At 37.7% G+C, this 21,023-nt stretch overlaps 1 protein-coding gene across 1 annotated transcript in view; it reads left to right on the forward strand.

Annotated features, from left to right (window-relative positions):
- Window positions 1–21,023, forward strand: part of CPQ (carboxypeptidase Q) — a 147,246-nt gene that overhangs the window by 73,424 nt on the left and 52,799 nt on the right. The window contains exon 5 of the mRNA XM_039706368.1: window positions 19,969–20,080. Coding sequence (XP_039562302.1) covers window positions 19,969–20,080 — 112 coding nt within the window. The remainder of the gene's footprint in view (window positions 1–19,968; window positions 20,081–21,023) is intronic.

Raw genomic sequence — 21,023 nt, forward strand, 5'->3', positions numbered from 1 at the left:
GATTGCACATAACAAGAATAATTGCTAGGGATAACCTAAGCAGGGAATATTAGCTGGAATATCATGAAAAGTTTCCTGATCATGACATTTCGCTGTCTACAGAATGGCTGATCACTTAACTCCCTGAGTTCGCTTGGTTTATGTTTAAATGTTTTAAATGCTGCAAAATACTGACAAAGAGAAAAGTTTGCTGTCATATTCCATCTCTTCTACATCTAGATTTTAGTCCGTTTTTGTTAGTTTCACTAGCTTAAATTAAATTCTACTTTAAAGGCAGAACAAATTCCAATGCATGAAAAAATTACCTTTGCTCAGCTGTCTTGTTATTGGAGAGTCCTTGAGACATGCCCAGTCCAAACAGAATTGTGGGTTGTCATTATTAAATCAGGCTTGATGTTGGGAACTGTTGCTTGTTCTCAAAGTTGATTTTCTCTTTTTCTTACAGCCATTGGCTTTGGTTTATCTCCAGTTAGTGAACATTACAGAAGCATGTCAGAGCTAGTAAGAGATTTTCATTTATTTAGTGTATGATTGTTTCCATGGCCTGGAAAGTTTGGGAGAAAAGCATGAAAGAGAAACAAATTAGTTTCTAAAATATCTGCATATGCAGCATGTGAAAGAGTGATGATTTTCGTTTGATAATTGCCCATTTATGTAGCAGAAAGTGAATGAGGCAAAGGTGGCAGTGGCAGAAGTTACACAGCTGTTGGGAGCAGACACATTGCAGTTGTCTTTGTAAGACACTTTGGAACTGGCTGAACTTCTGCTGGCCTTGCATTTGCAGCCTTGTAGATCTTTGATGCTGCTTTGGTATTCAAAATGTGTAGTTTAGTATGTTTTTCTCTTGCTCATCCAATCCTTTGATCACTTCTGTTTTGATGGAAATTGAAAGTAGCCTGGACTATTTACAGCAGTTCTCTGGAGATGATGACTTCCACCTTCTGAAATAATCCATTTTTTCCCAATATGTATTTTAGGGACCTGCTTTTAGAGCCGCTTCAGGTGCTTCATGGTGTAGTAAAATCTAACAGAACAAGGTATTCTACCTTTTAGGGTGATGTTAACCATGACTTAACCAAAATGGTACATTTTTCTGAATTATGTGAAAGCTACAACAAAATTATTTTAAAGAAACTTTGTCCAACGTGGGGATCAAGGCAGATCTGGTTATATTTACATCTCATGGAAAAGAGAGATTAATTGACTTTCTGCTGTCTAAGAAGTGTTACATCATGAGGGTACTGAAAATTTGAGGACATTTGCTAGACATTAGTCCTAATTGCTGGCTATTTACATGGGAAGTTAATGCATGGAACACATTATATAAACCAAAAGAAATAATATATACTATAAATATTGCTTGTTTCATAAGGATGCAGCCAGACTAATCAAAACTGTATTTAAAGTGCATTAGCTGTAAGTGTTTAGACAAGATCCAACAAATTGTTTCTTGGCTGCTGTAGGGAAGGCTTATACACAGCTTCAGAGGCTTTCACACAGGGTCAGAGTTTCCTTGTATCTCCCTTCTGTAAAAGCCATGAGTAAAAAAGCTGTCTCCTTCCCTGCTTTCCTGCTCTGTTGATATGAATATACACTAGTTGTGTTATACCTTTCCTGTCATAAAATTTAAAGGACTCCCACCTTCAGTCATGTCAAAAGAAAAATGCTTGAGATTATTGTACATCTTTTATCTTTGTAAACTGTTAGCACTGTCCTCTGCTGCCTTTATGCTTTTATTTGTTGTTTTTTTTAAATCTGTCAATTTTTTTTTTTGTGCAGGAGATGTTATTTAACATGCCATCTATCACACAGTTTAGGTGTGTGGCTAGTGCTCAGTGTCAGATATATACTTCCAGCAAGCACTGGGAGATGGGGAACTTCCAATCCAACCACCAGGCATACACAATGGTTTCTTTGTGCCTGTGTTTAACACATTCCAACTAATAAAGCTAACAAGTAATTTCATTTATAATGGATGCACTGCCAAAGCCCCTGACACTGAAAATAGTGACTTTTTAAAAGTAAGTATATATGAACAGCAATTAAAACAAAAAAGAAAATTGCAACTCAATTAATAGAATGTGACCCTTGCAGAAAAAAACCCCAAACGTCAGACCATGTTCTTTGTTTATTGACTTCCTGCCTTCAGAATGTTGCTTGAAATTATTCTCTGTAGAGACTCATGTTTCTCTGGCAAAACTTGTGGTAAGCATCTGCATTTTGAGAGGGAAAAGCTTTTTGGGAAAAGATCAAACTCCATACTGCACCAAACTAGTGTAACATGTAAACAGTGCTATTTAATCCGCAAGCGATTTTATGCCATCATAGCATCCTATATAAGGGAAAATACAGGGGTGCTGGACATGTCAAGAAACACCATGGAAGTTGTTGAGGTTTTGGGATGAATTCTGAGCAACTAAGTGAAATTAAGTAGTCCTTGGCTGTAGGTTTTGAAAAAAACTACCTAAAACCAAACCAAAGCAAACAAAACAAACAACCCATCCTCCCCCCAACCAAACAAAAAAGCCCCAGCAAAACCACACATAACCACTCAGAATATAGTCCAGACTCTGCAGAGCACATGGAAGGGAGAATTGGCCCACATATTAATTTCTTTAAATGTCTCTTCCATCATGTGTTGTTGGGATTAAAAACATTTGTGTTCAGAAGTTCATTTGCTTCTATCTCTCAACAAAATACAGGCATGTGTTCACTAGAATTTCAACCAGTGGTGGTATGGTCACTGTTAAATACTCCTGATGTGATAGTAATACACTTAGTAATTTCACTTCTGTTGAGACCTTTGGACAAATAGTTTTCTTGCTATGTTTGATTGCCATGAAGAAATTGCCTTAAAAATTTTAATAGTAGTCTAGAGTCAAGAAATATGATTTAACATCTAGTAAATTGTGCTTTTATTAAAGTTGTGTATAGTGTCCTGGATTGAGGGGGAAGGCAACCACTGCAAAAACAAAGTGCAGAATCATTGAGGCTGAATTCTTCATTTTACTTTATCACATTTGCTATTACCAGCCTAGATAGTACCCTCAAGTATAGAAAAAATGTAGTTCTCTGGTTTTTGTATAATTCTGGGTTCCAAAATGTTACTTCAGAAAATAAATTTGCTACAAATATCATGCGAAATTAACTTTCATCTTGTAACACTCTGTTGTATTTTGTATCTGTATGGACGTTCTCATATTGAAAAACATGTGCATCTCATTCTATATAAATGTGGTTGTTGATTTCAGTCTTTCATGATCTAAGATTCTGAAAACTAAAAATTTAATAACTTGGGGGACATTTAAGGACAATTGAAATGTTACATTTTCTGGTTAGAATGCCCACATGTCATACCTGAAGATGTATGGCCTGTTACGAAGTTCTGATATGAACTTTATGAAGTGCTTTATGAAGTGTTTTCTGGTTTTCTTTGTGTTCTCCATGGTGGTCAAATTGTCAATAAATAGGCTCTTTGGTTGAAAAAACTGAGAGGAAATTCGAGCTGAATATTGGAGAAGCAGGAGAAAAGGCTGAAATTGAGTGATGGAATATTTTTCCAGGAATGTGACACAAGTTCTGCATTTTTACTCTCTGTAGTTGCCAATTTAAGTTGCCCTCTCCCCCCTGTCCTTTATCTGATTATTCATTTTCCTGTCTTTCAGACAAAGTTACTCTGAGTCAGCCTGAGATGATCAGTAGGAGAGGAAAGGAACCTCTTTAGAAGATAAATGCTCTCTCTTTTGATTTGCTTGGTAGCCAAAGTGATCCACTGAAGAAGACTGACCCCTCACACCTGTCAGCTGTGCTGGGGTCCAGATTCCACCCTGAAATTTAAAAATTGGGAACGGGGAAGATGGGAGGGAAATTTTAGTTGCAACCAGGTACTAGGGCTTTTGGAAACCAGTGTGTACCTACAGGTGCAACTGATGATCAAGGTAGCCTGGAGAGCTAGCAAATGAAAGTCTCCAGATGCTGTAATGGTAGCTATGGTAAGGATGTGTGTGGTGTTGCCAAAATAACCTGGTGATGGAAACTCTTTGGCATGCTCTAGTGCAACTTCTTTTATTACACAAAGTCTATTGTGTTTAATACCCACCCTTTGCCAGTACAGTTGTTCAGTGTACCTTGAGCTTTTATTGTGCTTTGTTGTTCTTTCCAGAGGAAACTCGGTCTCTCATAAACACTTAAAAGTTTTTCTGTAACATATTTATAGCCTGGTTTTCCATCCTGGTTTTATTTCTCAGTGTTTCCTTGGGACAATTTGAAGATATTGTGTCCTTAGTACAAGAATCTGCTGTAGCTCAGTAGACATCATTACTGTGGCAATTGAGCACACTTTTTTGGTAGATGTTCATGTGTGTACTCATTTGTACATTCACTGGTGATATGCACAGAAAAAAGAAGTGTTGCAACAACACCAGCCAATATCTGTTCCCAGGGAGCAGTTTCTATCAATCTCTTCACCTCAAACTTTTGCTGTTTTGATGATACTGGCAACAAGCCATGTTCTCTTGACATACTTGAATCAGAGTCAACACTTCCTACAGAATAGTGGAAAGTTTTTATCTGCAACTTTCTGTTTACCTCATTTGACTTCTTTAGAGTCTCTACTAACTTCTTTCCTTGTGTATTTATAAAGAAATTAAATATTAGTTAGCTTTTTTTGAAAAGCATGTTTATTGGAACATGTAGAATAACTGAATCAGTTGTAGAATAGGAAGTGTAACATTGGTTGTTAAATTGCAAAGTTTGTGGGCAAAGTCCTGGAAATATTTCAGTTCTCTGTCTATCTTCCTTATGTGTGTCTGTGCTACAATTACAATGGTGTAATTAGGATAGATTAGTATTGAATGTCCTGCGGCTGGGAAGAGTAAAAGTTAATTACCTGAGTGAGATCTGCAAATGCAGTCTGAGTTTTGTGAATGTAGGTAGTTTCAGAAAATGATCATGCAACTTACGTGTTTTGGGGATACAGGCATTGCAGAGGACTCATTTTTTGGAGTAGTTTTTTCCAGAGGATGTTTGACACATATTTCACTATGGCAGGAGTAGCACTGCTAGCAGAGTTGTTTTGTCTTTTTTTATTCCTGGTAATAGAACACGTTAATTTGCGTTTTGTTTCATTTGTAGAATGCAAAACCCAGGTGAACGCTTATTCTTGAAGATAATTAAATGTTTGAGTTTCATTGCTGTTCTGATCTTGCCTTGGAATCGACATTTTTTAAAAGCCATATTTAAAATGTCCTCACCTTTGAACAGATTTGTGACTCCCATTCCCTTTGGTCTGTCCCTGTCTTATGTGGTTAAAAAATGAACTGTCTGCCTGAAGACTTCAGTCTCTTGAGAAGAACATGATGGACATAGAAAATGCTGGCCAGCATTCAAACATATTTTTTTGATTCAGCAGGTATGAAGCTTCCAAGAATGGCTTGGAAAGTGAGTAAAGTAGTAAACTGGGTAAGACATCAATGGGAGGAGAAAAGTTCAGAGATAGCTACAGATTCCTATAATTTATTCTGAAATTGTTGTGTTATTAAAACTAATATATCGGAATAAAAATTGCTGAATGCACTCAAATAATTAAAAATACTAATCAGATTTTTCATGCAGTTATGTCTGATAACAAGAACTGGAGTGGATGCATTAGGAGAATCTTGTTCTTTGCATCTCTATTTCTCTCTGTGCAATCTTGCCAGAAGTTTATTTAAAGGATAGAATAAGTTTCTTTTAACATTCAACTATTGAAATATTTAAGTAGGTACAGCCCTGATAAAATCTTAACTAAACATGCCTTTCAAGCTTATTAATTCAGGACATATAATCAGTTTTGTGTACTACTGTGATAACCATTGTGTTTAATTTTGAAAGTTAGAGACACAAAACCTAATAAAATTAGAATAGGAGCCTCTGAGAACAGTGCCTGAAGGAGAAATTAAATTCATTCCAACACAAGGAGATATGAAGTACAAATAGAACAGCAGTAATGATTTTTATATGACACAAGGTTTCATTAAAAATCTATTTTATTGCATTCAGTGTCAGGGTTGTGGAGGCTGGCTGAATGTAGGGTCTTTTTGATACTTATCTTAGAGGGTAGACTAATGTCTAATAGCAGTTTGTGGCACTTGCCATCTGGTTAGCCAGTGCTATGTAGATGTCAGAATTTCTATAAGCACACATTCCTCTGTAATGTGTGAAAGTGGGGAGTGCAGGGATAGTTAGGGAAATAAGTTATTTCAGCTTGCAGCCATAGGAAGAGAAACTAGAGGGAGGTGGCATTGGCAATGAGACACAACCTTTCGGATGAAGGTCAGAGATTTAAGTCTAAGGTGAAGTGACAGGAGCATTAGTTAGTACTGACACATTTTATGTGGCCTAGGGACATAAATTTGATGTTAAGTCCAAGTAGACAGAAACACACGTCACACAAACCTATCTGTATAACCTGGATCTAGCTGGTGTTTCAGATGTTCTTTCTGATTTCCTCTCTGTAGCTGGATTTGGGGAAAAAAATCACAAGCTCAAAAGGTTTCTCATGCTATGGAGGACATGAAGAAATTTGTGCCTCTGAAAATGCAGAGGTGATACCAACCTGCAGCCATTCCTTAGGTACGTGATAGGAGGGAGGTGGAGCCCATGTACAAAGCACAGTTCAGTTTGATTCCAGAGTGTGACCTTGAGGACAGCTTTCCCACGTTTTGGGGAAATGCTGTAATCACTCTACATATTCCTTCTAATGAATACTCAAATGTTTCACATATGCTGAACCAATTCCAAGTGAGATAACGTTCATTTTATGGTCCCCCATCTGTGGTAATCACACTGTGATTTTGGACAAGAGCAGGACAAGGAACCTTTGTATCTTCTCCCTTTCTCTTAATGTAGTTGACTTGTTTTTCACATTTCTGCAGAGCTCTGAGTTATCCATCTGCTTTCTATTCTGTGTTGGGAAAGCATTGGTTTGTGTCTGGCACAGAATTATCAAATGATAGAATCATTTCGGTTGGAAAAACTTTTGAGATCTTGGAGTCCAACTGTTAACCTGGTACTGCCAAGTTCACCACTAAACCATGTCCCTAGGCATCACATCTACATTCCTTTAGATACCTCCATGGATGCTGATTCCACCAGTTCCCTGGGCAGCCTGTTTCAGTACTTGACAACCCTTTTGGTGAATAAAATTTTCTTTCTGTGCAATCTGAACCTCCCTTGGCACGGGGTAAGGCTCTTTTTCTTGTCCTGTTACTACTGGTTGCGAGAGGAACCATCCTCCACCTGGTTACAACCTCCTTTCAGGTAGTTGTAGAGAGCAATCATGTTCCCCCCAAGCTGCCTTTTCTCCAGGCTAAACTACCCTAGTTCCCCCAGCTGCTCCTCATCAGACTTGTGCTCCAGACCCTTCACCAGCTCTGTTGCCCTTCTTTGGACACATCTGTGCGTGCATTAAAAGATGGTAACAGGCAGCAGACATCCAGAGCCCAGGCAGCTCAGGCACTTGAACTGTCTTTCAGCCTTGGAGTAGGCCAAACATCTTGGAGTGCATATTGTCACTCTTTTTTCCTGCTTTGCCACATCTGTACTTTGCACCAGGTTTACCAAATTCCCCTGCATTCTAAATGCATTCCAGAGCCTATGGGTTACTGCTTCCAATAAAGCAAATCTCTTTTAACTTAGAGCAGAAATTCCGCCCTGGAAATCATCCTGACAACAGTTGTCTCATTTGGTATTTTGCAGACATTGTTTGAGTTTGAAAATCAGCATCTTCTCTATCTTGGTGAAAACTTGTGTCAAACATACTTTAAGTTTCACAAGACTATATAAACAAAGAAATTAGGGACAGATAAACATGTAGGGTGTGCCATTGCTTTGTATCAAAATTCTGGTTTTTTGAGATACACTAATGGACTTGAGTAGGGAAATATGACAGTGTTACTTGCAAGTACTTAGCTGTGTCTTTGTGAATGTGACTTTGGTAGGTACTAGAACTTGTGGACTGAATTCTTGCTTGTGTGAAGACATACAGTTCCAATAATTTCTAAGACAGGGGTTTCAAGTCTCTATTTGTTAGTATTTTCCATGGAAGCTGTCATAAATGTAAGAATAAATGTTAATCTTCACTCTATTCCTATATAATAAACAGTTGCTCAGTCCCATTTTATTGACAAAGAGATCAATACAATATAATTTGAATGTAGAAATGAGAAATAATTATTTTTTAAGTCCACAATTAAGCCTCAGTAGAAGTGCTGTTTTAATGATCAGCAACAAAAAGAAACTGAAGAGACTACTACTGGTGAAAGAAGACTTGTAATTTGAAAGTTATGTTGACACTTTGAAGACATGTTTCATACAATATATAAAGTAATTATTCTTATGGTCAGTGTAAGAGATTTTCTTTCATGTTGCAAGCCAAGTAATGTTCTGTTTCTGTGGATTCATTCATCAGTTCATAAAACCTTTAGAAATGAATTGCAAATTATTTAATAAAATGGATTTCATACCAACTTTAATTTTTGCCATGATTTTGACTACCCTAAGTAGAAAAGAGGTATTTTGTCCTGTGCTAGTGAAATACTTTATTGAAGATTACAGCTTTACTTTATCCATCTGGATCTTGAAGGACATTCTGGGCTTTGGTAGAATTGATTTTCAACTTGTGTTCTGCTTTTTGCATCTCTAATGAAATTTTCTGAGCAAAAGAAATGGGGATTATATATACATCCAGAAGCAAATGTGAATTAGTCTTTCTGGAATCAGTATGATAATTACAAAAAGTGACCTCTGAAGATCACATAGCCTGACCCTCTGCTCAAGGCCATGTCAACTAAAGCTGGTTGTGTAGGGCTTGGGTCTTGAATATCTTCAAGGACAGAGACCCCACAGACTCTCTGGACAGAAGTTCCAATGTTCTACAGCCCTTGTAGCAAAAAAAGCTTTTTTTCTTATTTTTAAGTGAAATTTCTTCTATTTCAGTTTCTGCATGGTGCCTCCTGTTCTGTAAGTGGGCACTGCTGACAAGAGTCTGTCTCCCCCTTCTTTACATCTGCCACCAAGAATTTATACATTTTTATGAGATCCTGAAACCTTTTATTCTCCAATCCCAGCTCTCTGTTGCCTTTGTTGGAAATGATACAATTTTTTATTATTTTTTTAAACTAACTTTAGGCAGGGGTTTGTTTTTCTTTGCCCAGGGAGAAGGGTACTGAAGTTTCTTTTCAAAAGTCTTTTCAAAAGACTCTCTTCCCTGGGTGAGGCCTGATGAACTTAACACCTCAATAGACTGGGAGTTGCCAGAAGATGCACAAGAAATAAGTGACCATTAACAAAGATTACCCTCAAACATCATCCCCTGGTGTGTTGGAGATACTTGGCTGGGGAAAAAAAATCAGTAAAAGAGCCAAAGAATGAGGACCAAATTATCATCAAGGGTGAAGGGATCCATAGCCAATAGGAACCAAAATATTAAGCATTGTGTAATTTGGGGCCAATGAACATTTAACCAAAGAATTGCTTTGGGTTTGTATGTATAAATATCTGCAAAATCTAGTAAAGACCATGTGTGATGGAATGATTTTCACTGCACAACCCGGACAATGTGTGGATTAAATTATTTCTATTTGCACATCCTGGCCAGAACAACATCCTGGCCAGAATAAAGTAATGCCTTAATTCTCTAACACTGAGAAGATGTTGTTGGAGAGTTTTGGTTTTTCAAGCAGTTTCAGTGACACCTCCATCATATCTGTGGTCCAGTGTAGTTATGTCTTTTTTGTTCTGAGGAGCTCCAAGCTGGACACAGCACACAGATGTGTCCCAAAAATGTGTAAGATATGTCTCTCCAGTGCTGAGTGGTGGAAGGATCACCCTCGTTGACCTGCAAGCAGCACTCTGCCTGATGCAGCTTGGGTGCCATTAGCCTCATTTATGGCACAGGCACACTGTTGGCTCATGGTCAATTAGCTGTCCACCAGGACCCTGAGCTCCTTTCTCTGCCAAGCTGCTTTCCAGCTGGTCCCCAGCATGATCCTTGAAAACCAGCCAGCTCTCCTGGACTCTTTTTTCTCTCCAGCTCTGTCTCCCATAGAATTCTTACAAACAGGTCCTTGAACAGGCTAAACACTACTTTCCCCAAGACCAGAGCTCACATCCTGCCATTTGCCTTACTCCTTCTTCTCAGGATCCTGAGCCCCACCATCTTATGTTTACTGCAGACCTTCACTGCATTCCAAATCAGTTCTTCCTTGTTCATAATTATGAGGTCTAACAGAGCATCTCTGTCTGGATTTATTCCACAGTGGATTCCTGCAGTTCTGGGAATGCCTGAACTTAATGGTGCATTGAGACGTGTATTGTACAGTTTAGAAGCAACATGAAAGAGAAAATGTTATGTGCAGATTTAAAAAAAATCAGTAATGAATAATGAGAATCTTAGAAAAAACCCCATACTAATAAGAGGATAATCTCAGCAAAATTCTGAGAAAACTTGTGCAGGTGCCAGGAATGTAGGATAAGCCATAAAAATAAAAAAGGGTTATAGTAATCAAATGAAAGACTAATTGAGTGTTTTAGTATACTAGACAATGAAATCCTTTGGGCATGGAGGAAATGGCAAGAACCTAACCTGTGTGAGGATTTGTGGAGTAAGAGGGAAAGATGAGAAAAGCCTCTGTCACAGGCCTAACTGTGAACTGTCAGAGGAGGAAGTCTTTGCTATCACAGCAGAAAGGCCTGGAGCCACTATCCACTATAAAGAAACAAAGACAAGAGGCATTGCTGGTTCTGATAGGTCATTGTGACTGTAGAAGTGGGACACTTCAGGGAGAATGGATTACATGATCAGCACTCATTTTGGTATGTGTAATGGTGAGGGTGGTAAGATGCAAAAATTTCATTTCCATTGTGTTCAGCTGGTGGTCATGAATAATAAAAGCATCTGGAGGTGTGGCTCACAAGCCAGGCTTGTCAGCTGGCCACATTCAAAATCCAGTTTGAATTTTGAATGCTACAGTGATAGCCCAGCAGGGCACATTTTTTAAAAAGGCTTGTGTTATAATGGGTATTAGAAAAAATGTTTTCCTAAGGGTAAACACTGAAACAGTTTTTCCAGAGAAGTTATAGCCTTTCTTTTGTAAGAAATTTCAGAACTTGACTGGACAAAACTCTAACTGATCAGATAGAAGCTGATCCTGCTGCAAGCAGCATGTGGAAGCCAGTGCACAGTCACAAGTCCCTTCCAACCTCAAGTTTTCTCTGATGCCTGCTGTGTGGCACAGGCACATAAGTGTTAGTTTTCAAGCCTCCTCTCTTACAGTGCTCTGCTATTCCTACAGCCATGTAAGAGTTGTTTTGACTTGCTTTCATCAGCATTCTTCTTGGGGGATTTGTAAAGTGTATTTTCTTGAGGACAGTCGAGAGGTAGCTACTCAGGATGGCTTTCAGGACATTTTAGGTCATCACAATGTTCTAAAACAGTGCTAGTGAGGCAAGGTACTGACTTATTAAGGGGTCCTCTAGTGTTCTTGAGAGGAAACAATATTTGTAATTTGTTTTGGAGAAAAATCTACTGTTTTTACAGTTTTAAAAAGGGAAGCTTGCTAGTAATGCCTAGTATCACTGTATACAAATAGGCTTTGTAAATGCTTCAGCAAAAGAAGTAGTATTGGATATTAGTGTTTGTTTTAGCTGAGATTAGTTTTGATATCTGAAAAAAGGAATTTCAAAGATAGAATATTTGGGGATGTTGCTAGATCTGTAATAATGTGAAATCCTTTACATCCCTGAAATGAAGAATATATAAATATATATACTCTAGATTATAGAAATTATCTACTCTATATGTAAGGGAAGTCTTTCTTTGATAAGTGTAGAAAAGAGAGACCTTCTCTCTTCACATGAACTCAGATGCCATTTTAGCTTTCCTACAGGGGTATTGCAGAGATTCGTTGCTGATCTTTGAACTAGAAAAAAGCAGATACAACATCTTCTTTATGCAAGAGTAAGTGATATTTCTGTGATACCTGGTTTTGTTTAGAGGTAGTTACTGTTATGATTTTTCCTCTTAAAACCTCTAGAAGTGGGTTCAAATATGTAATTTTAAATCCTTATTTTCAAAATAAAGTATTATGAAGAGTGGTATTATTTTGGAAATGTCACAGCTCAGGAATAGGAAATAAAATATGCTGGAGGACTTAAATATGGAAATTCTAAGTCCAACATTTAATCTGAAAATGGTACTTATTTCAATACTTGGTTATCTTTTGAATGCTCATATAGTTTCTATGTCTTGTTACCTTTACTACAATTGCCTTATCAGTAATAATTTATTTGCAGACTAATTTTCTCCTTCACTGTCATTCATACTATAAATGATACCAGCTCATTTATTACTACTATTTATTAACTACCCAGTAGTTTTGAGATTCACTTCAAACAGGGAGGTTTGATTGCAGTACTTTCCAAGAACGGTTTTGTTTCAATCATTTCTACAAAGTAGAGATTCATCTTTAAAGAGTTTGCTGTATGTTGTGACACAGGGGCTCTTTGAAGGTTAATCAGATTTTTAGCAATAATGGGGTTGGATTCTTGTGTGACTAAGTGAGTCACTTCTGTTTCATGTGCAGATCTGTCATTTAATCAGAAGCCTGGAAGTTAAGACTTAATACACTGCATATTAAGTAGAAAAGACAGTTGTTGTTTTAATCTTTTTTTTTTCCTTCTGAACTTCGCTATATCTTTAGGACTGTAAATTAGTTGAGACAGCTAGACTGATTATTTAAAAACCATTCCTAATGTGCGTAAAATCTAATAAAAGGAGCTGTACAGTGAAGTCATATTATTTGGACACCAAAGCTAAAAACTAATTTGAAGAAATATCCTTATATATACAAAATAAAATCCACTAAATGTGGTAATGCTCCTGATTTACATATAGGGCATGATTTAATCTAATTGCAGTTTAACTGGGGACAGTTATTGTTTTCTTAAAGGCAAGTAAAAAACACACAAATCTTTGAAGCCCAAAACAAATATTTGGGGAATGGCCAGAGTAGACTGTCATAAAGAGTTTTAATCAAGTAAGTTTTTTACAACTGAATATCTCTGATACAACTCCATGCTTGAATTTAGCTGTTGAAGTTGATAAAATTACACACAATAGAGTAGGCTTGTGTTGAAGCATTACTGGACAAAGTATTTTTCTTCTGGTAGCAATGCCCCCCACATCTTAGAATACAGGAGAGTTTATATTCAAATATATGCATTATGTGTGTATCTTACCTTGCATGTTAGTGTAACTCTAATCCCATGCCATATGTAGTTTGTTACAGTACTCAGTACTCTGTGTTGCTGATGGGCACTCAGCTTTGTCATCCTGTCTTCCTCAAATGTTGAAATGCTGAGCTTGAATAATGATAGTGTATACAAAACACAGTGCCCCAGCAAGAACTGTTTAAATGGTTATCTTTATAATGCAGTGCTTGAGAAGTTTTGGTCAAGTATTTATCCTGCTGTTGGAAGAGCTGGGTTGGATTCCAGAATGGAAGATGATGTGTGATGTGTTTGCTGCAGTCGGTGTGGTGCTACAGCACACAGGATTACAAATTCAGATTGTTTAGGTTTCGGAAGGCCTTTGGTGGAAAAGCCAAGTGACTGATTTACAGAATCTTGCTGCAAGATACAAATTAAATAACTATTATAAATATTTTAAAACTTGAGGAATGTTGGTTTGCATACAGGAATGAAGTTCTGCCTGGACACAAAATATCAAGTAGGAAGAGATGCATTTGGTTTGCTGCATGACTTGAAGAGAGAAAGGTTTGAGGTGGAGTAGAAAGAGAATGAGTCAGGGCAAAAAAAATGATATATTTCCTTTCCCCCCATAAGAAGGGGGAAAGGAAATGCGGTCTACAGGTTAAGAAGTGCTTTAAGGAAGGATGCTGTGAACACTGGTGCCAGCTTTGCTGTGTGGGTAAGGAGCACAAATGCATGTTGCTTGGTGTTGCCATTTTCCCAAATATATTCGGAAGCTACTACTGTGGATGATACTAATACATCCTAAAATTGCCATGCCATTTTTACTACTATATTTGCAAATCTGTGTATGAATACTTTATTTAATCATAGTTCTGAAAGCAAGTTAAGCATGATGACTAAAATTTAGTCCTGCCAGCTGTTTTATTTGCTCACTAGTTAGGTACATGATATGCTGCCTTTCTTTTTTCCTTTATTCTCATGCTGTTAACACAGTGAAATGAAGAAAACCTCTAAGTCCTTATAAACTGAAGCCATCTGGCTGTTCATAGCTGTAATGCTATCCAAATGTGTAAATTACTAAAAATGTATTCTCTTATGCTTAGGAGCACAGGCCTGAATTTGGTGCTGGGTTCCTCAGTCTAGAGAAGCTGGGAGTAAGAGTTTTTTTAGTCATGGTTTAATTTAGTGCCATAAATTTTGCTGGGACTAGAGAGAATAGGAAATTGTGAAGTGAGAGAATATTTGTGAGAATAAAAATGAGTAATGAGTATCTGGGGAAGGAGAGAAATTATAGGCAATTCTTAAATTGGATTAAATTTGGGATCCTAATTCTTATCTGACTTCTGTTTTCCTCTGATTTTGGTCCAAACACAAATCAACTTTATATGCTGTTTATACATTTAAGGTAAATATTACACAAATACCCCTGTACTAGCAGGGGGTTCATGCAAGGAAAATATCCAGTTAAATAATGTAAGACCTTGTTTTGGTACGTAGAATTTCAGATGGATTTACTTGGAAGCAAACTGCAGAAAGCAAACCACAAAAATTTGAATAGAAATGTTTTTCATGGGTTTCCAGGTAATTGTGAACTGGATGGGAACACTGCAAACCTTTGTTGCCTGAGGAAACAACTAACTTCTAGCATTTTTTAACTGAAAATGTACATGAAGAGTTGAAAAGAACTCGAGTTACAGTCTAGAGGACTTCACTGTTTAAGCTTGGTGTTTTGGCATACAGATGCTTGGGGTTTGAATGTGTCGTGACTAAAGCTGCTTGATCTGGTTCTAATATCCTGTTTAGTTCTTGGTCATAACCCATGCAGCCCTGCTGGCTGGGGATGGAGCGCCTGGAGAGGGGCCAGGCAGGAAGGGACCTGGGGGTCCTGATTGACAACAGGCTGAACCTGAGCCAGTGTGTGTGCCCAGGTGGCCAAGGCAGCCAAGGGCATCCTGGCCTGTATCACCAATAGTGTGGCCAGCAGGAGCAGGGAAGTCATTCTTCCCCTGTACTGGGGACTGGTGAGGCCACACCTCGAGTGCTGTGTCCAGTTCAGGGCCCCTCAGTTTAGGAAGGACACTGAGGTGCTGGAGCATGTCCAGAGAAGAACAACAAGGCTGGTGAAGGCTCCGGAGTACAAGTCCCATGATGAGTGGCTGTGCAACCTGGGGTTGTTTAGCCTGGAGAAAGGGAGGCTAGGGGAGATCTTATTCTCTACAACTGCCTGAAAGGAGGGTGTAGGCAGGTAAGGCTTTGTCTCTTCTCCCAGGCAACCAACAACAACAAGATAACACAGTCTTAAACTGCACAGGGGGGGATATTCAGGTTGGAAGTTAGGAAGAATTTCTTCACAGAAGGGGTGATTGGACATTGGAATGGGTTTCTCCAGGGAGGTGGTGGAGTCAGTGTCCCTGGAGGTGCCTAAGAAAAGACTGGATGTGGCATTTAGTGCCATAGTCTAGTTGACAAGGTGGAATTTGGTCATAGGTTGGACCTGATGAACTCAAAGGTCTTTTCCAAACTTAATGGTTCTGTGATTCCATGATTCTGTGGTTATGTGATTCTTTGTGTGTATGATGCTTGTTTAAGTTTTCTGTCTTCTCACAAGTTAAGGTGCTCCTTATCTTCACTGTCTGCTGGAGGAAGATGTAAAGAAAAGTCCTTTTCAGTGTTTTGAATAATGAAAGTAATTACTATGCTTTTCTAAGAGAAATGTGTTGATAGGCAGATTAATTCAATAGAGATCCTATTCTGTAAACCCAAACCTGCACCCATGAAGTCTTCTTCATCCATGAAGGGCAAAAATGAAGAATCATTATTCTTGCATTACCTGATATACAACTCTCTCCGGGACATGAAATACCTCTGCATGGTGGTTTTCAAAACTTAATACAAATGTTATTCTACATTAAATGAAGTGATTGAAAATGTTGCTTTTAGTTATTTCCTAATGTTTAATATTTATGATCTCTAAGGCTGCATAGAAAGAAGCCTTTGCTTTAACTAAAAATGGGATAGACATTTCTTAAAATTCTTTTTAATCGAGCAGAAAGTAGTTCACCTGCATTTTATGAAGTTGTTGCATGACAAATGCAGTTGGCCTGTGTGACTGTATGTGGGATGGGAGATTATTTTTTAGTGGCATAAGCCATCCTGCTTAGAAAAGAATGACATATGCACACGTATGTGAATGTGTGGTTCCTCTTCCTAATTTTCTTGTCTTTAGAATATTAATTTTTTTCAAAATATTTCAATATGCTTGTTTGAAATGCTGCACATGACCTATAGCAGTCTATAGAAATCATCATGTTGATGCAGAAGGAAATAGAATAACAAAGATTAAGTTGTCATGTTGCATGCAAGCTGTCTTATTCCAAATTTATTTTTAGTCAATTTGGCAAATATGTGTTGCTGTATTTGTACTGTCCTGTACAATTGCTTGTGGTTTCTCTGGATGTTTAAAACAAATACTTATACTTACAGATACTTACAAGCATTGCTTTGCAATGCTTGTGTTCTTCTGGCATTTCTGTAGGGTTGTTTTGTAGAAGTTATTGGTGTCTGTGTAGATTTGGAGCTGAAAATCATGTAACAGCTTTGAAAGCAATGTGGAAAATGCAATAATCATACGTCCTTGATAGCTTTAACTGCCTTTGTTATTAGCCCACCTATACAGAGTTTTATAATGCTATTATTTTATAATATTTCTTTAAAGAATATAGTGGTTTAGACTGAATTTCAGAAATATTTCCATTCATTGCTGAGACACATTCCATCTACTTAAAGACCAAGATAAACGCAGTGGGTTTTGTTATTTTATAGCTGTGTCTTATTTTAAGAATGTCTATGGCTATCAGCACGATCAGTGAAACTTTCATTTCAGCAGCTGCTACAAAAACATGATAGTTTGAAAAAAACAACTGTTCTGAAGAAACTTTCACATAGAGGTACAATGGTGGTATTTATGTAATTGCTCTTGGCAGCAGCTTCAGTAAATTCAAGTTGAAGTTCATCCATAAAATTAACTGACTTTCTCAATCCACTTGAACCTTGATCTGTTTTGGTGTAATGTTCTGGAGTTGGTGAAGAAGCTTTACTATTGGAGTTTGTAACCCTAAATGAGATTACACCACCTTCTTCTGATTCAGAATTTCCTGCTGTTGCAATATGTGTTGTTCCACAGAAATGAGGAATAATTCCCTCTCAGACACTGTTGAGATTGCTCCCAGGGAACAGCGCTAGTGATGTATTCTTTCACTGCTAAAGAAAAGGCATCTTATTGTAAACTTGGTTGTTTCTCAATGAGTTTACAAACTTGTTCTAAATAATTCACTTCATCTTGGAGCTCTGTTTCCCAGGAGACAAAATAGTTATTTTCTTAAAACCAATTTTTGCTTTAAGAACAAAGAAACCACATGGTGATTTTGAAGCTGTGGAATAGACATCTTTTATACCACAGACAATTGGGTTTTCACTCAGAGCCTTTTCTGTTCTTTTAAAAAAATTATTATTATTTGTGGATTCCTTATTGAGTGGACTGTATTGAATCTGCATCAGTTGGCTGCAAAGCATGGTGGTGTTTGAGCTCTCTCCTGAATAGGCGGGTTGCAGTGGGGCTGCACGTTCAGGAATGAACAGAACACAGAGCAGAATTCATTCATGCACTGCCCTCACTACCAGCAAGTGTGAACATGTGCACAGTCCTCCCTTAGAAGAAAACAAAACGAGCAGCCACAGTGAGCATTTCTCTTCTCTGCTCTCATTTCAGGAACATTTCTACCTCCAAAGCTGGTATTGTTTTTCTCAGATGATCTGGTTTCAAGCTATGTTGCTATTAAGTACTTCTACTGCAGGGCAGTGTCCCTGGAAAATTTGCTGTTTGCAATCTTTTGTGTTGGTCCTTTGAGGGTCATGACATTAAATCACAAAGTCACAGGAATACCCCTGAGAAATTCTGAGGCTTTTACAGAGGGGCCATCCATGCAAGTTTAAGCACTTTTGAAGGAGGGGACATTTTGGAATAAAGATTGCAGCATGTCTATTTTCTACCAAGAAGATGAGTCGGTGCTCAAAAGCAAACACATGTTAAGGCTGTATAACCAAAAAGGGAGTTGAGATGTGAGAAGGAAAGAGTAAGCTGTTCTTCAGATTTTGATCACAAGCTTTTTCTGCTTCTAAGGCATGACTGTTCTGTTTCTTGTAACAAGCACATTTATAAAAATCTCACAGTCTATTTCCTAAATTTGAAGGGGTTTGGTGCACTCTGGTTGGACCCATGGCAGTTCAATGGGTATGATTATTACTTTCTCATGGCCTTTGTTTAATACTATGGGTATTTCAGTTATGTTACCCGAGTTTGTGTTTGGTTAGATGAAAAAAACAGTGTTGTATGATGAGTACTTGATACTTTTTATCTTGCCATGATAGTCCATTAATTTTAATAACCAGTGAAAACATGCTTAGATTTATCTGACATGAAGAAGAAAATAGAGATTTCCATGTCTGGGCTCCAAGTTACTTCCTTGCAATGTTTACTGCATACTTTACAGCACAGACTCTTGCCCTCCAGAAGTTATAACAGGAAAAATGCATTATCTTATAATTTACAGTGCTAGACTGGTTGTCCAGTGATGGACAGTGGTAGATGAGATAATGTGCCAGGAGATCCTCATCCCTTAGGGAGAAGAAGGTGGCAGAAAGAATGAATATTTTTACATTTTTATGGATCCCACAACTCTGAGACTCGTTTGACATCAGATAACCAGAGAGTGGGAAGCATCCCTTTGTGTATGGCCAGTTCTGAGCAGAACACAGGTGGATGCTCCAGGCTCTCCTTCAGTTTTTCCTTACTGCTGAGTTGTCATAGGTTGAACACATCCTGCTCTTGCTTTTGTGCTGTTTTACCATTTTACCACGCTGCCTGCTTGGCTCAGAGTTGTTGTCCCTCCTTGACCTTTCCATTATAATCATAGATCCATCAGCCCTTCAGCTCAAGGCCCAGCTGGGGAACTGTCACCTTTGTGGTATTTGTCCGATGCTACTTGTCAACAGTTGAAGGGTTTAGATCTGCAAGTAGATGTTTCTGGAGATGCCTGTACTACTGTTCTCTACTGTAGTCACAAAACCTTCTTTGCAGAAAACCCATCTGGGACTTGCTACCATGTTTTAAAATATTCTCATGACTAATGAACTATAAAATATCTTGTCATTGTTGTAGCACACTGGGGATCCTGTAATAAATTAGAGGTCTTTATGACAGGTACCATAGATATATAATAAAATAAAAACCTCTGGGAATGCTTCAGTCTAAGTTCATATTTTTTCCTTACGCACCCAAAAATAGGATTAATCAAATTTCATGCCTAAGGGCTTAAACAGATGGAATATGAAAGAAAATTTCACCAGTCAGCAGTGTAGTAGTCCTGCATCACTGGAAATTATGCACTTTCATAATGTACAAGATAAAACCTTTCATTTAAACATTTTTCACATCTTAGCTAGTTTTACTTTGACAGTGGTTTAAAGTAGTAGAATCCCAGATTAATATTCAGCAACTAGCAAACAATGTTTAAGTTTATTTAAAATATGTTTTTCCTCCCATTATAAAATAAAATGCCAACTTTGTGACAAAATCATTAAAATGCTCAGGTACTAACAGAATTTTCTAATTCAGTGTTTTCATGTAGATATGTTTTCTCCTAACTACTTTTCCAGGTTGTATTGGTCAGTGGACATCTGGACAGCTGGGATGTTGGGCAGGGAGCTATGGATGATGGCGGTGGAGCATTTATATCATGGGAAGCATTATCGCTCATTAAGGATCTGGGTAAATCTTTAATTTTAAAATATTTTTAGTGCATTACATTTCCAGGATATTTTGTATGATGTCTAAACTGGATTTTCTATTTTATCCATGTCTCTGAGCACAAATATTAATTTTGTCACTATACCCCTTAAAACTAGTTCAAAACAGACTTTTTAGATTGTTGAATTGATATCCAAGGACGCTTTTCCTCCTTCATCAGATGGAATCTATTTTTCTTCCTTATTCTCTTTTTCCCACAAGTGTAACCTGTGGTCAACAGGAATGCTCAATGTATTTATTAGAAACTAAAGTCAGCTGCTGCTCCTGTTCTGGCAGCCTTTAAACAATAAACTATCTTTCCCTGCTTCCCAGTGGAAGGATTTTTGCACTTCAGCAATCTCAGTCTTTCTTGAAGAGCTCTTTGTAGACAAGCTATATCATGTGATTAGCTGCTTGCATATGCAGTTGTGAACATCAGACATCCCTGTGAGTTCCTATTCCTTTATTTTGCATTGTTTGAACCTCTAATCTTTCAATTTCCCAGCTTTGGAATGATTGGATTATCAATCTGTAACCCAAACAAAGTGTGTCTGTTTAAATTTTTGGTCTTTTCAAAACAAACTAAATAGGATTCCTCTACAAAGAATCCAAGTGTACTCCTTCTTTTAGTGTTTTTTAATTTTTTTTTCTATGATGCTTGGAAAAATTGGCTGTGTTTCCTCCATCTTCAAGGAAAAGAAACTTATTCTGCTGTGTTGGGTACTCTATTCCATTCAAAACAAACCATTGTGTGTTTCTTAAGGGCAAGTTCATGGTGGCATTGTATAATTTTTATTCACTGGGTTTCCTTTCATGCATGACTGAAATGCATCACTTTCTTGTTTAAATATTTGATTTCCTCTGGTAGTAGCCTGTGTGTTTGCTGTGCAACCTGTGGTGAAATGCTGTTCTCTCAGCTGGGAAA

Source organism: Passer montanus, unplaced genomic scaffold, assembly GCF_014805655.1.
Source record: "Passer montanus isolate IOZ18808 unplaced genomic scaffold, ASM1480565v1 scaffold19, whole genome shotgun sequence".
NCBI lineage: Eukaryota > Metazoa > Chordata > Aves > Passeriformes > Passeridae > Passer > Passer montanus.